The sequence below is a fragment of the Lotus japonicus genome, chromosome 1, assembly GCF_012489685.1.
Source record: "Lotus japonicus ecotype B-129 chromosome 1, LjGifu_v1.2".
NCBI classification, from domain to species: Eukaryota; Viridiplantae; Streptophyta; class Magnoliopsida; order Fabales; family Fabaceae; genus Lotus; species Lotus japonicus.
Window position 1 is genome coordinate 113,699,516 of NC_080041.1, and position 16,089 is coordinate 113,715,604.

At 33.9% G+C, this 16,089-nt stretch overlaps 2 protein-coding genes across 3 annotated transcripts; one reads left to right on the forward strand and one right to left on the reverse strand.

The window, feature by feature from the left end:
• Positions 1–1,802: 1,802 nt before the first annotated feature.
• Positions 1,803–4,497, forward strand: LOC130729454 (probable calcium-binding protein CML22). 2 transcript variants are annotated; one of them, XM_057581231.1, is made up of 6 exons: positions 1,803–2,005; positions 2,840–3,050; positions 3,155–3,354; positions 3,451–3,625; positions 3,750–3,867; positions 4,362–4,497. In XM_057581231.1, the coding sequence occupies exons 2-5, from the start codon at positions 2,855–2,857 to the stop codon at positions 3,839–3,841; spliced, it is 663 nt and encodes a 220-aa protein (XP_057437214.1). In that variant the 5' UTR covers positions 1,803–2,005; positions 2,840–2,854; the 3' UTR covers positions 3,842–3,867; positions 4,362–4,497. The 2 variants fall into 2 exon arrangements, with proteins under 2 accessions (XP_057437214.1, XP_057437213.1); XM_057581230.1 differs by lacking the exon at positions 4,362–4,497 and having other exon boundaries at positions 3,750–4,003.
• Positions 4,022–7,046, reverse strand: LOC130729453 (receptor like protein kinase S.2-like). The gene has a single exon (XM_057581228.1). The coding sequence runs from the start codon at positions 6,779–6,781 to the stop codon at positions 4,196–4,198; it is 2,586 nt and encodes an 861-aa protein (XP_057437211.1). The 5' UTR covers positions 6,782–7,046; the 3' UTR covers positions 4,022–4,195.
• Positions 7,047–16,089: the final 9,043 nt, after the last annotated feature.

The window sequence follows — 16,089 nt, forward strand, 5'->3', positions numbered from 1 at the left end:
CTCTAAGAATTTATGTGATAATTTTACAATTGTCTTCTTCTTTAAGAGTGACAATGGTTATGGGTGCAGAGCACATAAATTTGATGTACTTATCTGTTAATGAAGAAGAAAAGAAACGTATAGTGTATATTGAATATATTTATACGGTCTAATAATTGTGAATTCGAAAACTTTACCGTCTAAAATTTTTCTGGCCATATTATAGAGGTGATCATATAGACAAATTCTTGTTGGCATAATAGTATTCATGTGTATATACATATGACGATGTTGCTCGTCTTGTAATGACACTTTAAATTCAATTTAAGTTATATTTCTTTTGTCATCCACGTCATGACGTATACATGTACGACTTTGTTGTGATAATATGTTATGTGTTACAAAGTGTAAACTTGAATATTATAGTAGATGTTCATTGAAGTTGTTTTGATTTGAGTTGATTCTATGAAACATGGAAGGGATTGACCATTTATGGTTACAGTGCCTAGTTAGCCGAGTATTCTGGTTTGGGCATCCTTTCTCCCTTCGAATGGATGCTTTCTTTGATTTTTCTTGTTTTATGCAGCAGATCATATCTTCTGCTGATTTGGAGACAATTCCTTGGTGGCAAACTGGGTCGTATGTGTTGTGGGGGGCTCGGAATAAACACGTGTTTGAGAGGAGACAATTTCTGTGTGAAGTTGTTCTTCAATGGGTAGCAGTGCTCGTATGGGGTGGTGATCCAACAGTAGTGGCGGTACGACCTAGTGCTGAGCTTCAAGCTTCTTGAAGCGTCCTCCGGAGAGTGTCGTCAAGCTCAATTTTAAGGCTTGTCCTTGCTACTGCAGCAGGGTTTTTTGTTATGGCACCATCAGTTGTGGTGGCTGAAGCTTTGGCGTTTCATTGGGCAATCATCTTAGTTTCTCAGCTTGGCTTCCACTTGGTGTGTTTTAAAACGGATTGTCTTCAGCTTTTCCAACAGTGAAACCTCTTGATGACGGCTCATACTTATGTTCCATTATTCAGGAGTGTGCTCGGTTATGTCATTCGTTTGATTTAATGTCTTTATTTTTTGTTAGATGATCTAGTAATATGGTTCCAATTTTTTTTAGCTAGGAATGCCCACTCATTCGCTGGTTTAGTGTGGATTGACAAAGTGTCTTTCAAAGCCGATTCTTTTGTACTCTCTGACTTTGAGGCTCTGTGCCAGTTTCTTTTTAATTATGAAGAATGCAACTTTTTTAAAAAATGTTACACTAAAGGACATACAAAATACATTTGATAAATGTGCTTGGTTAATTTAATTATAAAATCGCAAAGCCAAAATTAGGTAGTATCGTGTTGCCTTAAATAATCATATTTATACAATTTTTTCCTTACTTTGCTTTTTATAAAAACATATACAAACAATTTAATATATATATATATATATAAGTGAGTACATTGTTTGAAAAACAGTTACATATTTCAACTAAAATCAGATATTATTTCAGAAAATAAAATAATTTTTCCTCTACTAAGGGTTTACTCAAAGCGCTCTTTGTTGTTTTTTCAAACGTTAGGGACTAAAGTTGCAATTAAACTTATTTTTAAAAAAGTATTTTAATTGAAATGGGAACATCACACCATGGTGGATCTAATTCTTCTAACTTGCCCGTCAAAAAATTCTTCTAACAAAGTTTTTTGCTTTTTTCCATCCACAAAGACTTAAATTCGAAATATTACTTAAGAAAAATCAAGCATGTACCCCTTGAACCAATCACTAATTAGTAAAGTGGATTTGTTATATCAGGAGATAAACTATTGTTTAAGTACCCGTTTGGAAATGGCTGAAGAGAGAGAGGAGAGGGAACACCTCACTCAAAGCAAAGATGGCATGGAATCCACTTTACTTCCTTTTTCTGCTTTCCTCTTTACGTTTCCCTAAATACAAATACATCATCATCGACTTGTTTTGCATAACATAGGCATATCCCACTTCTTCCCCTTCCGCGAGCCCTTTACTTCTTCTCCCAATCCGAAATCTGTAAGTTCCCTTTCTCTTGTTTGATCTGTCACATGTCTTGTTCACCATTAAATCGTGTACTTTATCTTGTTGAATTGGTGATCCAATCAAATACACTATTGTTCAGGGTTTTAAATTGCTCCTGCTGTCATACCGGACAAATGCGGGTTGATGCATTGCGAGCCGCAATTTAAAATCCTATTGTTTGATAATTACTCTACAGTTTTCAAATTGAAATTATTTATTTTGATCCTTGATCATTGTTAAAATTTGCTTAATTTTAGAGTTGAGGGGTTTATTCTATGTGGCTGGTGGAAATGAACACATGAATAATGTTAAATATGAGGGTGTGTTTGGGAAAATAGCTTAATTAAGCACTTATGGCCTTAAGTGCTTATTCATAGGCACCATTTGGAAGAGCTTTAAAACAACTTATTTGAGTTTTTTCTATAAGATAAACAAAGCTACTTTGAGAAATGTCTCAAAATAAGTTAGAAATATGTTGTAGATAAACATAACCTCTTATTTTTAAGCTGCTCTTAACAGCTTATGAAAATAAGCTCAAAACATCTTATAGGTAGGTCATAAACTATTCCATAAGCACGTATGCTAGCTCAAATAAGCTCTTCTAAACGGGTTCATACCCTATATATATGTGTGTGTGTTTGTGTGTTTTTATTGCCTTTGAGTTTCCTTGTCCCTCATTCCAAGGATTGTTCGTGCCTGTTTGGCTTTAACTAATTACATTTTCTGTTTACAGTTTTAATCACATAAGTACTGCCTTAATTTTGAAATTAAAACTGAACATAGAAACCAAACAGACCCTTAATCTTACCTTTTTGCATTTTTCTGAAGTCTTTAGCCAGTTAAATGGGAGCCACAATGTGCTGTATTACTAAGTCCAGCGAGAGAAAGAGCTTGGATGGGAAGCTTGGAAAGAAAATTGCTGAAATAAGAAGAAATAAATTTGGACAGAGCAGATTGAAAACCGTTGATAGCATAGTTATGCTGTTCCCCATGTTCCACGAGCGACTAAAAACTTTAAGAGGAATGTTTGAGCAATTTGGTGAGTTTCAAAAACAATCCAAACATTCTTTTCTTTATAAAAGCATCTGCTCTTAATTTCTTATAGAAAACTAAACTAAAACACTTATGTTGTATCTTTCACAGATGAGGACTCTAATGGATCCATAGAGCCCAATGAACTGAAAGGGTTCTTAGATCATCTGGAACTTCATCTTCCAGAGCAGGAGATTGAGAATCTTTTTCATTACTGTGATATAGATGGAAGCAAGGGCATACAGTTTAATGAATTCATTGTTCTCCTATGCCTCATCCATCTCCTAACAGAACCTTTATCCTATGATACTGTACTCATCTGAAACTTGATTTTATGCTTTCTTAATCTTGAATTTGGTACATCTGCTTCAACTGTGCACTCACTATATGATGACTATTTTTTTCAGTCACCAAAGGCAGAGTTAGCAAAGCTTGGAGAAGTTTTTAATACCATAGTTGAAGTTTTTCTGTTTTTTGATAAAAATGGTGATGGGAAGCTTAACCAGAAGGACATGATCAGAACACTGAATGAGACTAACCCCCGGGAAAGATCCCCAGCGCGCATCACTAAAGATCGATTTAGTATATTATCTACATAATTTTATTGCTTCTTTTATAACATGAGCTTTTGTTTCACTTTTTTTTCCAACTTATATTTTTTGCATTACCTTTTTTTACTTCATTTCCGGTTTTGTCTTCCTCGCAGGAGAAATGGACTGGGACAAGAATGGGCAAGTCACATTCAGGGAGTTTCTCTTTGGTTTCATTAATTGGGTCGGGATTGATGTTGATGAATAGATGCATGAACTGAAGTCATATTGCGGGTATGACTGCTTCAAGTTAGATTATGTTGAATGTGTATAAACTTGAATTTTCTCATTTTCCTAAAATTGTGTTGGTGAAATTTACGCACTCTGTGGCATTGAGAATTAAAAAACAGTTATGACTACAAATATATAATTTGAGTGCTGCAGCTGCTTCAGAAGAAGGATACACTGATATATTAAGCTTCTTATATATACAACTTAGCTTAGATAATAAGCAGATTAAATAGATAAAATATCAATAGACAAAGAAGAAAGTGCTTCGTCTATTTACAAAACTTCGAGTTCGCATTAGGTCACTCTAAATTCTACTGTAACTCCTTATTCCTTACTGTATTCCTAGAGCTTGGATTCTCTTAATCATTGACAGAGAACTAGCATTTCTTTGCCTCCATTCTTCCCTGTTCTCTTTGTTTTTCTGGTTGAGTAATTTATCATTTCCATCAAGGATGCTCACTATTTGTCTCATGCTTGGTCTTAATTGTGGGTTGCAGCGGGTGCACACAATTCCTAATCTTACCAATCTCATTAGTTCTTTGTGGTTGTACTCTCCATTGAGTCTTATGTCAGCTAATTCCTCCAATGGTCTTTTTCTCATTTCAAATTCATGAACCGTCTTCACCAAAAGCACTTCCTGCTGCCGGAAATCCACTGCCATCTGTCCACTGACAACTTCAAGCACCACCACACCAAAACTATAAACATCAGCCATTGTGGATGCTTCACCGGATTCCACATATTCCGGTGACATGTAGCCGAAAATCCCCCTAGCCGATTTCCTAGAGTCACTGGTTACATGATGGCCATGTTCATTCCTTGACAAAAATTCAGCTAGAGCAAAACTGCTGAGTCTTGGGTTCATATCTGGTTCAAGAATGACAGCTGAAGAGGTAATGTTTCTGTGGATCACTTGTTCATCCCACTCCTCATGTAGATAGAGAACTGCTGAGGCAAGTGCTTTCACTATCTTATACCTGTGATGCCATTGGAGGACAGAATAGCCAATTCTACCATTACTATGATGGAGAAGTTGTTGGCTGAGGATTCTACTAGCTGAGTAATCATAAACAACAAGCATCTCTCCTTGCTCAGTGCACCATCCACGGAGTTGCACCAAATTCCTGTGGCGGAGCCTTCCTACATTCCTTAGTTCATTAGAGAATCTATCACGCAGTGCAGGACATGTCTTCATCCCCAGGCGTTTCACCAAAACATGGCAACTGTCATCAAGGATGCCATGATAAGCAGTTCCAAAGTCTAGCTCTGCAACCCTTCTTGAATCTGAAAAGTTATCTGTAGCAGACACAATCTCCTTGTATGATATTTCCCTTGGAGTTTCAACCATAGGAAATGATGGCTGGTGATGCTCACTCTTAGAAGAGATGATTTCACTGTTTTTGTTTTCAGCAGTTACATATACAGTTTCTCCTGCTGCTGTGAAATAGTTGGATGATGTATAGTTGGTGACAATGCTAGCATTCTCTGTGGCTGAGCTAGTGCCACTTGTGCTTCTGGGACTAGTCTCAAATGGGCAAGGCAATTTGATGTAAAGAGGGTTGGAGAGAAATGAAGGAAGTGGTGGCAGTTTGAAAGAAATGTCAGAAAGTGCTTCCACAACCCATTTCATGCTTGGCCTCAATTGTGGGTCATTGAGTGTGCAGAGGAGGCCTATGTGAATGAGATGCTGCAACTCAGATAGCTTGTAGGATCCATCCGGTAGCCGAGTATCGGCCGCCTCCAAAAGCTTCCCTTCATCGGAAAGCCTTCTGATCCAGTCAAGCAAAATGATTTGATCATCCGGGTATGTGAGATCTATTGCTCTCCTTCCAGATACCACTTCTAGCACAACAATTCCAAAGCTGAAAACATCAGATTTGGAGGTAGCAGTGCTTGGTTTCTGCAAGCTTTCAGGTGGAAGATACCCAATAGTGCCACCAATCCTTGATGTCTCTCCCAACCTGAAATGATAAACTCTGCTTGATGTTTTCCTATTGCTGTACTCCAGCTCATGTTCTAGCCACCTCGCCATGCCGAAGTCACCCAAGCGAGCGTTGAAATGGGAATCAAGCATCACATTGCTGGTTTTCACATCCCTGTGAATGATTTGAGTTTCTAGCTGTTCATGCAAATAATACAGTGCCGCACACAAACCTTTCACAATTTTCCCTCTTTGTCCCCAGTCAAGAGGCTCAGACTTCAAATTCTCAGGCCGGCGGAAGAGTAAACGATCGAGGCTGCGGTTAGGCATGTAGTCATAAACAAGGTACAACTGATCTTCATGAACACACCAACCCCTCAGCCTCACGAGGTTCTTGTGGCGAAGATCCGCCACGGCTGTTAACTCAGCTGCAAAACTCTTCTCAAACTGCTTCCCCTTCCCTGCTAAGCAGCATTTCACAGCAACCACAGTTCCATCACTCGGCAAAACAGCTCTATACACTCTGCCAAACCCTCCACTCCCAAGAACCTCATCTTCACTAAAACCATTAGACCCTATGAAAATCTCTGCATAGCTGAAGATCCTTGGATTGTCCCTGCCAATCTTGACAGCAACCTGCACACCATCCATGTCATGAAACAACGTGCTGGAATTCTTCTTCCTCCACCACCCTGAGCTGCATAGCTTGCTCAAAGAATCATGAAGCAAAGCAAGAACTTGCTCCCCACAAGCCCTGTGAGGCTTTCTGGCCTGAGCTTGTTCCTTTGCAGATTGAAAGGCTTGTTGGACACCCATTTCAGGTTGCTTCAGATCACCTGAATGTGGTGGCAAAACAATGCAGAGACGTTTGAGCTGCATGGCTATGGTTTTTAGTGAATATACTTTGTGAGAAAGCAAAGCTTTCTTAAAATGGATATGGCAATGATGTTGAAGAGGATGTTGAAGGGGTTGCTTGGTGTTTGGTGAAGTCGGCATTTAATTCTTGTTGTGGCCTGGCTATTTTGTCAACGCGTTTAGTTTGCTGAGGTGTGTTGTGTACAGCTATCCACCAAATTGGAACCTACCTCTGAGATTTTGCCATTAATCCTCACAGGCGTTTCATTTTTTTCACGGGAAATATAATGTTGTGTGAACTTTTGGATTAGTTCAACCAGTGGTTTCACACTTAAACGTTAACATGAAACCATAAAGTAAGGGTTTTTTATTTTATGTCAACTTGGTTGGCACAACTGGTCACAAGTTTCGAATTCAACTTACATCTTATAGGTCATAAGTGGGTCTCTACTGGCTTCTTCAGAAGTGTTTTTTCTTCATTCTACCATTTTTGTAAAAAAATAAAGGTACAGGTTTCTCCGTGACGAGCTTAAAAATGAGTGAAAATGAAAGAGGAAAAAGATTAATCTCACTTCTAGCTCTATTTAAATTAGATGTCACTGTCTGTGACTGTCCCTCTCTGCCCACATGTTATATACATTTCTTTACCATTTTTTTGTTAGACGTGTTTTGTTTACAAGACCTTCATAATTCAGAAGACCGGAATTCACTTTAATGTTCTGATTGTTTCTAGTAAAAATGGAAGGAATGATAATAGGAGGAAGGTATAAGGGTGGAATAATGAATCTTTTGTGGTTTGGATGAGGGAAAATAAGGGAAAGAAGAATATGTCAATATGGGTAAGTATCACACAGAAGAGTTTTCCTCTCAACCTTGTGGAGAACTAAAGTGAGAGGATGAAATTATGAATTACGATACTATCCTTAATTATAGGATACCTTTCACTAGCTAAATTATTTTTAAAAACATAAAATATGCTCAAATAAATAAAAATAAAAATAAAAATTATAATTTGTTAGATGAAATAAAGTAAGAATAAATAATTTATAATTATTTACTTAAAAAATAGGTAAAATAATAACTGCATGTTACACTTTCATTATTCTCGCATTTCTCTTTAATTCTCTCTTTTTTCCTCTCATTTCAATTACTTAAAAATTACATCAATTTCTCTTTATTTTCGTTCCTCTCATTTCTACTTCTACATCAAATAGAGTATAAAACTAAAAAGTTTAGGTCGGATACATTTATTTATTTAAATTTAACAACAATTATTCGTGGATACTCGCACAATATGTACACCTAGTAGAAACTCAAAAAAACTGCATTCCCGGAATGTAATTTGCTACATAGTAATTTTAAAACTAATTTTCAAAAGGTGAAAAAATGCATTTTTTTGAACGAAAGAAAAATTACATTCCGGAGTGTAAAATTGCATTTTAGAAATTAATTTTCACAGCATTATAAAACTTATGTGTAAAATTATACTTTCCAAAAATTAGTTTATGAAATGTGATTTTTTATCTATGGTAGAACAAAATATCTCGAATCTCTACCCCGAATAATTGTTTTTATTTCCAAGGTAATCTTGGTATATTTATTGGGCTTGAACGCTCTGCTATATGAGCAATTTTACTTTCTTACTACTTCATTTAATATTTTATTAATTTTTGTCTAATGAGATATGGTGGAATGTCGCCATAAACATTTGTCAAAAAATAAATCATTTTCATGGATAAGCATCACTGGTCAGTATATTAAATAACGTGCAGAAGCAATTTTATATGAAGCATTGAAGCGCAACTACTGGGCTTAATGACAAAATTGTACATGAAAACAGACAGAATAGTGTTGACCAAAAATAATTCAGACAGAATAGTGCAACTTTTATTTATAGGTTGAATTTAGGTGAACTCCGCTAATCAGTGAGAAACATTCCAAAGAGAATGGGACAAATCATAATCGAATCACTCCAACCTACATTTGAAAATTGGAAACATAGCGCGCCCTTAACTTTCACTGTTTAGCTATGACTATGAGACATAGTTTTAATGTCACTCCTCGATATAAATATCTTCTCCTTCCAAATTTTTAATGTGTGAAATGTATAATTTATGTACCGCGCACTTATAAGTGAGGTAAGTAATTAGTTTCCGCACCCACACTTATAAATGTGGTAATATCAGGTGTCGAAAAAAATAAATAAAAGTGAGATTGAAATCAGTTCTTCATTACATGTAGCTTGATTTTATACCAACCACTACCATTTCTAACACAACCATGCCTCATGCGCAGGGGCGGATTCACCGCCTGGCTAGCTAGGGCCTATGCCCGAGCTTTGGGGAGGATTTTTTTTTCTTTGGACGAGTTTATCTTTTGGGGCAAAAAAAACGAAAAAAAGGGCAAATATCAAAAGGTAAGGGCAAACCTAAGGGCCCTGGGTGTTGTGGTGTCGTCATTCTAGTGCCCAGGCGAGGAGAGGAGGCCGGCGGCGCGGAGAGGAGCCTGGCGGCGCAGGTAGCAACTAGGGTTTCAGAGAAAGGTAAAGAAAAAAAAAAGAAGAAGGAACGTGAAGAGAAACGGTAACAACAGAGAGAGAGAGAGAGAGAGAGAGAGAGAGAGAGAGAGAGAGAGAGAGAGAGAGAGAGAGAGAGAGAGAGAGAGAGAGAGAGAGAGAGAGAGAGAGAGAGAGGGTGTGGAAAATAGAAAAGAAACAAACTTATTAAGAAAAGTGGTGTTCTGATAACCCTAAAATGACCTATCTGATCATGTCACGGGCCTTTGGCCCATCTTTTCATTTTTTTTACTCTTTCTTTTATTGTTTTTTCCGAATTTGTTGGCTGCTCCCTTTTTCTTCCTCTTTTTTCGTTGGGCCCTTCATGGCACTACTAAAAATTGTATCTAATTAGCCTTTTGTTTTTTTAATTAATTAGTCTTTTTTGGTATCATTGTATAGATATAAATATAATTACTAGTAAGTAAAATTTCAAAAAAAAAATTACTAGTAAGTAGCAACTAGTGAATACTTAGGGTTGTAATTATCATTTGATTTTTTTTCTCTAACTAATTATTTGCTCAAGAAAAACTTAAAAAACATTTGCGACAACGTCCAAAAATTTGCCCAGACTTCCCAAAATTTCTGGTTCCGCCACTGCTCATGCGTAGGGGGAAATGAGAAACCCTTAACCAACTTCATATCCAATTTTTAAGCTTCACTTTTTCTTCTATCTCATTTCCACACATTTGTTTTTCTATCTTTATTTGCATTTCCTATCCCATTACATATCATATAACTCATTTCTCTTTCTGTTTAACTTAAGGTGGAGACATAAATTAAAATATAAGTGAATCCAACATTATCCGTTTTAACGAAAAACATGCAAACAGACAATGATCAAGCAATTTTATATATTATCATACTAAATTCATAATATTTTATTTAATAAATTGAGGGTCTTACATTATCAGGAGGAATTGGTTGAAAGAATAGAAATAGAAGAAACTAGGTTGAAAGAACATATGACACATGTGACGAAGCTGAAAAGGAGAACCTACATTTTTATTATGCAGTCTTTGAAGTCGCTGCAGACTTGGAACCCCAAGATCTAGCAAATGCTGAAAGGAATTGCTCAATTATTCTTGAAGATGTTAGTCAATATAAGCTGGTTTTGGCTAGGTCTAAAGATGAATTGCTGAGCTTGAAGATTGAAAATGACAAATTGCTCAATTCAGTTTTCTCACATGACAATAACCCCACGGTAAATTTAGGGTTTTATCATTTTATTTCAATTGCAGTAAAATATTATGTATGTTAGCTGCACTCAACTTCTTATCTTCATGTTCTTTGGTGATATTCTTTTATGACTTAAAATTGTTATGAAGAGAAGGAATTGGTTGAAAAAATTGAAATAGAATAAACTAGGTTCAAATAACATATTTCAAATGTCACCAACAAGATGAAAGCTGCTAGGAGAAGTTGCATTATTATTTTAAAGGGTCAAATTGATTCATTCAGTTCATTCAAATGGCAAGAGTCCACGATATGCACACTGGATTTCTCACTCTAAGCAAAAATAAATCTTAGAGATTGGAGGAGTTGGTGGTGTGATGGTTATTGTCATATTTAAGGATGGGGAACTAGAGAATGTTCATACTGTGGATTTAATTCATACTTGTTCATGATATTGAATGAGTCTGTTTGGTTCAAAGGAGGGGAGGAGAAATATTTTAATGGAGGGGACATGAGGGAAGGGAGGGATTTTAGTTAGCAAGCTTGTTTGGTACATATAAGGGGAGGGGAGGGAAAGTAGTCATTTACTTATTAAGAAAGAGGAATTCAATAATTAAATTACTTTACATCCTTAAAACTACTACTTGTTAACGAGTACTAGTGTGATGATCCGTGCGTTGCACGAAAATTTTAGGTTGTTCATTATTTTTTTTTATATATGAATGAATTAACTTAAATTCATTTAAATTGTGATGGTATGTATTTTGGAAAAAAACATGATAGTATATTAGTATGTATCTTACATAGGAATGACACTTTCCACTTGAAGATGGGGATCCCCGTGGGGACTGCCCCATTTGGGGCCCCGACTTTGGGGAATTTCCCCCCGTGGGAATAGGGATGGGGACAGAAATACCGCCGATAAGAATTTGGGGACGGGGATGGGATCACCCTCCCTGCCCTGCGAAGTCCCCGCCCCGTATATATAAGTTAAAATACAATAACACACTTACAAATATTGAATTACTTACGATACAAATTTCACTTTTGGATGAGTTGAATGCTCGACAAAATATTTTGGGTGTTGAACTTCATATATTTTTATGAGTTGAATGTTGTACTTTACGTTTCAAATTGTTATTTTGTAGACTTCACACATTGTGTGATTAATTTTATTTACTTTTATTTAAAATTTATTATATATTTATATTGAATTTGATGTAGTTGCATTGTCACTTGTGGTCTTTAAAGTTATTGCATAAATTTGTATATTTTGTATATGTGCACTATAGTTGTATACCCGTGCAATGCACGGGAAAATATGTTGTATATAAATTATGCTATTTATTATTTCCTCCGTTCCAAAACTATTGTAGTTTTAGGTTTTTTGTTTTGTTCTAAAACTATTGTTGTCTTACATATCCAAAACACTTTATCTCATTCTCTTCCATTCATGGACTCATTTAATATTATATCTCTCAAGTACTACCTCTTATTTCCACCAATCACAATTCTCGCCAATTAGTTGACCAATGATTTCCACTCTCTCTTTCATATAACTCATGTTAAATAAGGGTGTTTCAGTCAAATTATAACATCAATTAATGAATTGTTAAACTTTGTACATAACCTTAAATTACAATAGTTTTGGAACGGAGGGAGTAATAAAATATATTAGATAAGTATAAGAAAAAATTAATAAATTATATAAAAATTTATTTTAGTTTTAATTTAACATTAAAATATTTTATTCTTTCTCCCCGTGAGAGCTTTTACCTGAAAATTATAAAAATTTAAGTAGACTATATTTTTATATAGTGCACTTTTAACATGAAATTATATTGTGAAATAGTGCATTTTTTATAAATTATGTTTCTACTTATTTGTACATGGAAGTATTTTCATGTAAAATGTTTCTTCCCATCAGAGCATTTTATCATGTAAATGTTTCAGCCCGTTTTAACATGAAAATATTTTCATAGTGTACTTTAACATAAATTTATATTGTTGTGTGTCTATTAATTTGTACATGGAAGTGTTTTCATGTAAAATATTCCTCCCTGTCAGACCATTTTATCATGTGAATGTTCATGTCCATTTTAACACGAAAACATTTTCATGTACCCGTGAGAGCTTTTTACGGTGCAATTTAAACATAAATAATTGTATGAAACGTAGTTAAGAGGTAGTAGAAAGCAAAACTTATATGTTTAATGTCCAAAAGGTAAATTTCAAAAAAAAAAAAAAGAATGGCTGAAAGAGTGAAAGGTATATGCATATAATGATGTGAAAAACGTGAGTGAAGGGAGGTTTAAAATAACCTCTCAATTTATCAATTAAGTAATTACTTTTTAAATATGTTATAATTTTGAATATATAAATTTTAAATATTTGATTAATTTTGGTCTAGTTATATTTTCAGGATTCAAATGTTGTAAGTCCATGATGAAAGGAAACAATTAGTATCCCTAGTAAACCAAATTTAAAAAATTTAGTTTTTAGGCTAATGAGCAATTAATGTATAATATTATATATTAAAATTTTTATATATGTAAAAAAAAATATAAATATATTCAAATTTCAAATGTCAGATAATTAATGAGTGGTTTATGGTAGACAATATATGACTTTATGTTATCTAAATGTATTTAATTTCAAATTTCAATTTTGAACTTTTAAAATTTTAAAACTAAAAAAAACCACATAAAGTCATATTTAATGCTATTAAATTTTAATAAAAATCTAATAATGTCTACCATAAATCATAAGATTGGATTGACTTATACACTTTTTTTTCATTCAAACACATTAGTATGAAAATATTAAAAGAGAACATTTTATATTAAAAAATTAATATGCACTTTTTTTTTTGCATTGGAACACGGTCACTTATCCTCACACTTTTTAAAATGTCGAAATTTTATAGCAAAATAACCCTTGATAAATTAATATTAATTTTAAAATGGTAAAAATTTCTTCAACTATTAAGACATCATGAAATCCATAAATCTCATTAGCCCTAAACATCATGAAAACAAAGAGCATGAAATTCATACGCTCCTATTCAAAACTTGAAGAAGACGAAATGAGGTGAATTAGGGCTCCTTCAAAACCACATACATCAAAACATGGAGAATTTCATTTTTTTTTAAATGAAAGATTTCCATTCATTGAGATAAATGAAAATATTGAAGTAGTAACAATGTATACCGCCAACGTAAATTTCTATTCATTATTATCTTGAGATTGACTACCACCATGTTCATCAGAGGGCCTTCCTTCATTCTTATCATCGCTGGGAGACTTCACTTGATCATGCCTCTCATTCCACCTTGCCCAAATGTTGGTAAAGAATAAACCTTCCCCACATGATGTAGAACATATAACAAATTAAATGAAGTGAAAAAAAAAATCGGCCAAGGGTATTGTGTGGATGGTTGAATTGTTATGAGGTCATGGGTTTATATAGCAGTATATAAGAAAGGCGGGAATGTCTTAAAACGAAATAATTTAAAATTTTCAAAGAAATAATACATTAAAATCAACATAACACTGATTTCGTAAAAAAAAATTCTGAAAAGGTAACGATTAATTTGTTTTTGACTATGAAAAAATAAATGTAATATAGCATGATTAACGGTTAAATTGTGGACCATTTTAAAAAATTCCATATTTGTGATTTTCATTAATGCATAATGAAGTCAAACATTAATAATTATATTCAATTTACAATATTGAATGCATTATTTCCTATAGCAATGTGCGTTTTAATAACAACATTGAATGCATTATTTCCTATAACAAAATATTCACACCCATGTTTGAATATAATTATGCAAAAGATTATTAAGATTATTATGTTCCAGTCAAACATTAATAACTGGAGCAATGTGCGTTTTATGTTCCAGTTATAGAAAAAAAAATAAAACCGTGTGTTTTTTGAAATATATTTCACAAAAATATTAAAATTTAAAAATAATAATTCTTTTAATAGCAATGTGTGTTTTTATGTTCCAGTTATTGGAAAAAAATAAAACTGTGCGTTCTTTGAATTATATTTCACAAAAATATTAAAATTTATTAAAAAGAATGTTTTTAATTAAATTAATCAAATTAATATTGATTTATATAAAAAAAAAATCGATTTTATCATCTAATTATATTCAACTTACCTGTGTACGAAAATTAATTTTTTTAAAAAATGTATTCGACATTCAATGCTTCAAATAGTCAAATTCGATTTATGTATTTACTTATTTATTGATTAATGTTGTAATTAATGTCGACCAATAAAAAATTAAGGATTTGGACCAATGAAAAATGGACATGTGGAAAATCAAGTAAAACAACCAATAAAAACATGACATGTGGAAATTATAAAGCATCATGACCCACTTTGGTGGATGAGCTTTATATATTATTAAGATTAATTAAATAATACTTTAAAAAATCATAATATAAATACATTAAAGCGGAAAGAATAACGAGAATAACATTAGAATTATCATTTCATTAAAAAAACGTTAGTATTACAAAAACTTTCTTTTTCTTTTTTCGGAAAACAATTTTTTTTTATGTATCAATGTAAATACTGACAAAACGTTAAACCAAAAAAAAATCTTAAAAAAATGTTAAACCAAAAATAACACATGTGTTTGTAAGGATAGGCTTGGAATTCTAATAGAATGTTTTTGTCAAGAAATTTATTCCCCTCTCATTTCCCCACTTTTGGAGGGATACAAAATTGAGTTAGGAGGGGATTTGGTTCCCTCCCCTCCTCTCCCATTCCCTTCTAAAAATTGAACCAAACAAAATAACTTTTAAAAAATCCCTCCCCTCCCCTGCATTCCCCTTAAACCAAACATTATTAAGGTAAAGGTGAGCGGCTTTCAGAACTCTTTGTTTGAAAGAAGACAAATACAATGGCTAGGTTTGTAACCTTTGATGGGAAGCTTGTGGGGTGGCCTTTTATTTGGCTTTATCATGTTGGTTGGATGGTTCAGTGGTATTGGTTTCACCCAATTGTTGTGTTGGAAGGGTGTCATTTGACCATGTTATTTGTATGGTTTTGAACTTCTATAATATTTGTTTGTTTTTCTTTCTCTCTTTCTTCTTCCTCTTTGTATTTGGGTTTGGCTAAAAAAATGTTAATTTTGGCTGATTACCTTTCAAACTATGTTACTCATATGAAAATATTTTTTTTTGAACAAACTCATATGAAAATGTTAATAGAGTTCATATGATGGTCAAATTGGCAAATTACAATCTCAATGTTCCCAAATTTTGACAATGATAAGTGTCATATTTACCTAGTTTCAATGTGCAATTTAGGCCCTTATCTTTGTCATTTATGAGTTATCATTGTAAATTTCACCTTCTTTTAGATTAGAACTTGTTGATACGTGAAATTGAGTTAGAATGTGCACAAAATATTTGATTCTTATCTCAAAATGTGTTGTAGGATTGAAGCTTGAGGAAATGCAAGCTTTGGCGGTTAAGGAAACCCCTGTTTATTATATCTATATTAATTGTGTTGCGTCTGTTTGATTGAAGGTAGAGCTGTCAATATGGGTTCCAACCCGCAGGCCAGCTCGACGGGTTGAATAAATGAGCCGGGTTGGGTTGGTTAAATTCCAGCTCGAAAAGAACTTGGGTTAGTGCAACCCGGCTCGTTTAACCCGCGGGTTAGACGAGCCAACCCGCGGGTCAAGCGAGCCAA

What these genes read in the sequence shown, in the direction of transcription:
- LOC130729453 (XM_057581228.1), bottom strand. Translation starts at nt 6,781, where the DNA reads ATGCCGACTTCACCAAACACCAAGCAACCCCTTCAACATCCTCTTCAA.
- LOC130729454 (XM_057581231.1), top strand. Translation starts at nt 2,855, where the DNA reads ATGGGAGCCACAATGTGCTGTATTACTAAGTCCAGCGAGAGAAAGAGC. An exon ending in AGGAATGTTTGAGCAATTTG is followed by an intron (nt 3,051 to 3,154) that starts GTGAGTTTCAAA and finishes TATCTTTCACAG; the next exon opens with ATGAGGACTCTAATGGATCC. An exon ending in AACCTTTATCCTATGATACT is followed by an intron (nt 3,355 to 3,450) that starts GTACTCATCTGA and finishes TATTTTTTTCAG; the next exon opens with TCACCAAAGGCAGAGTTAGC.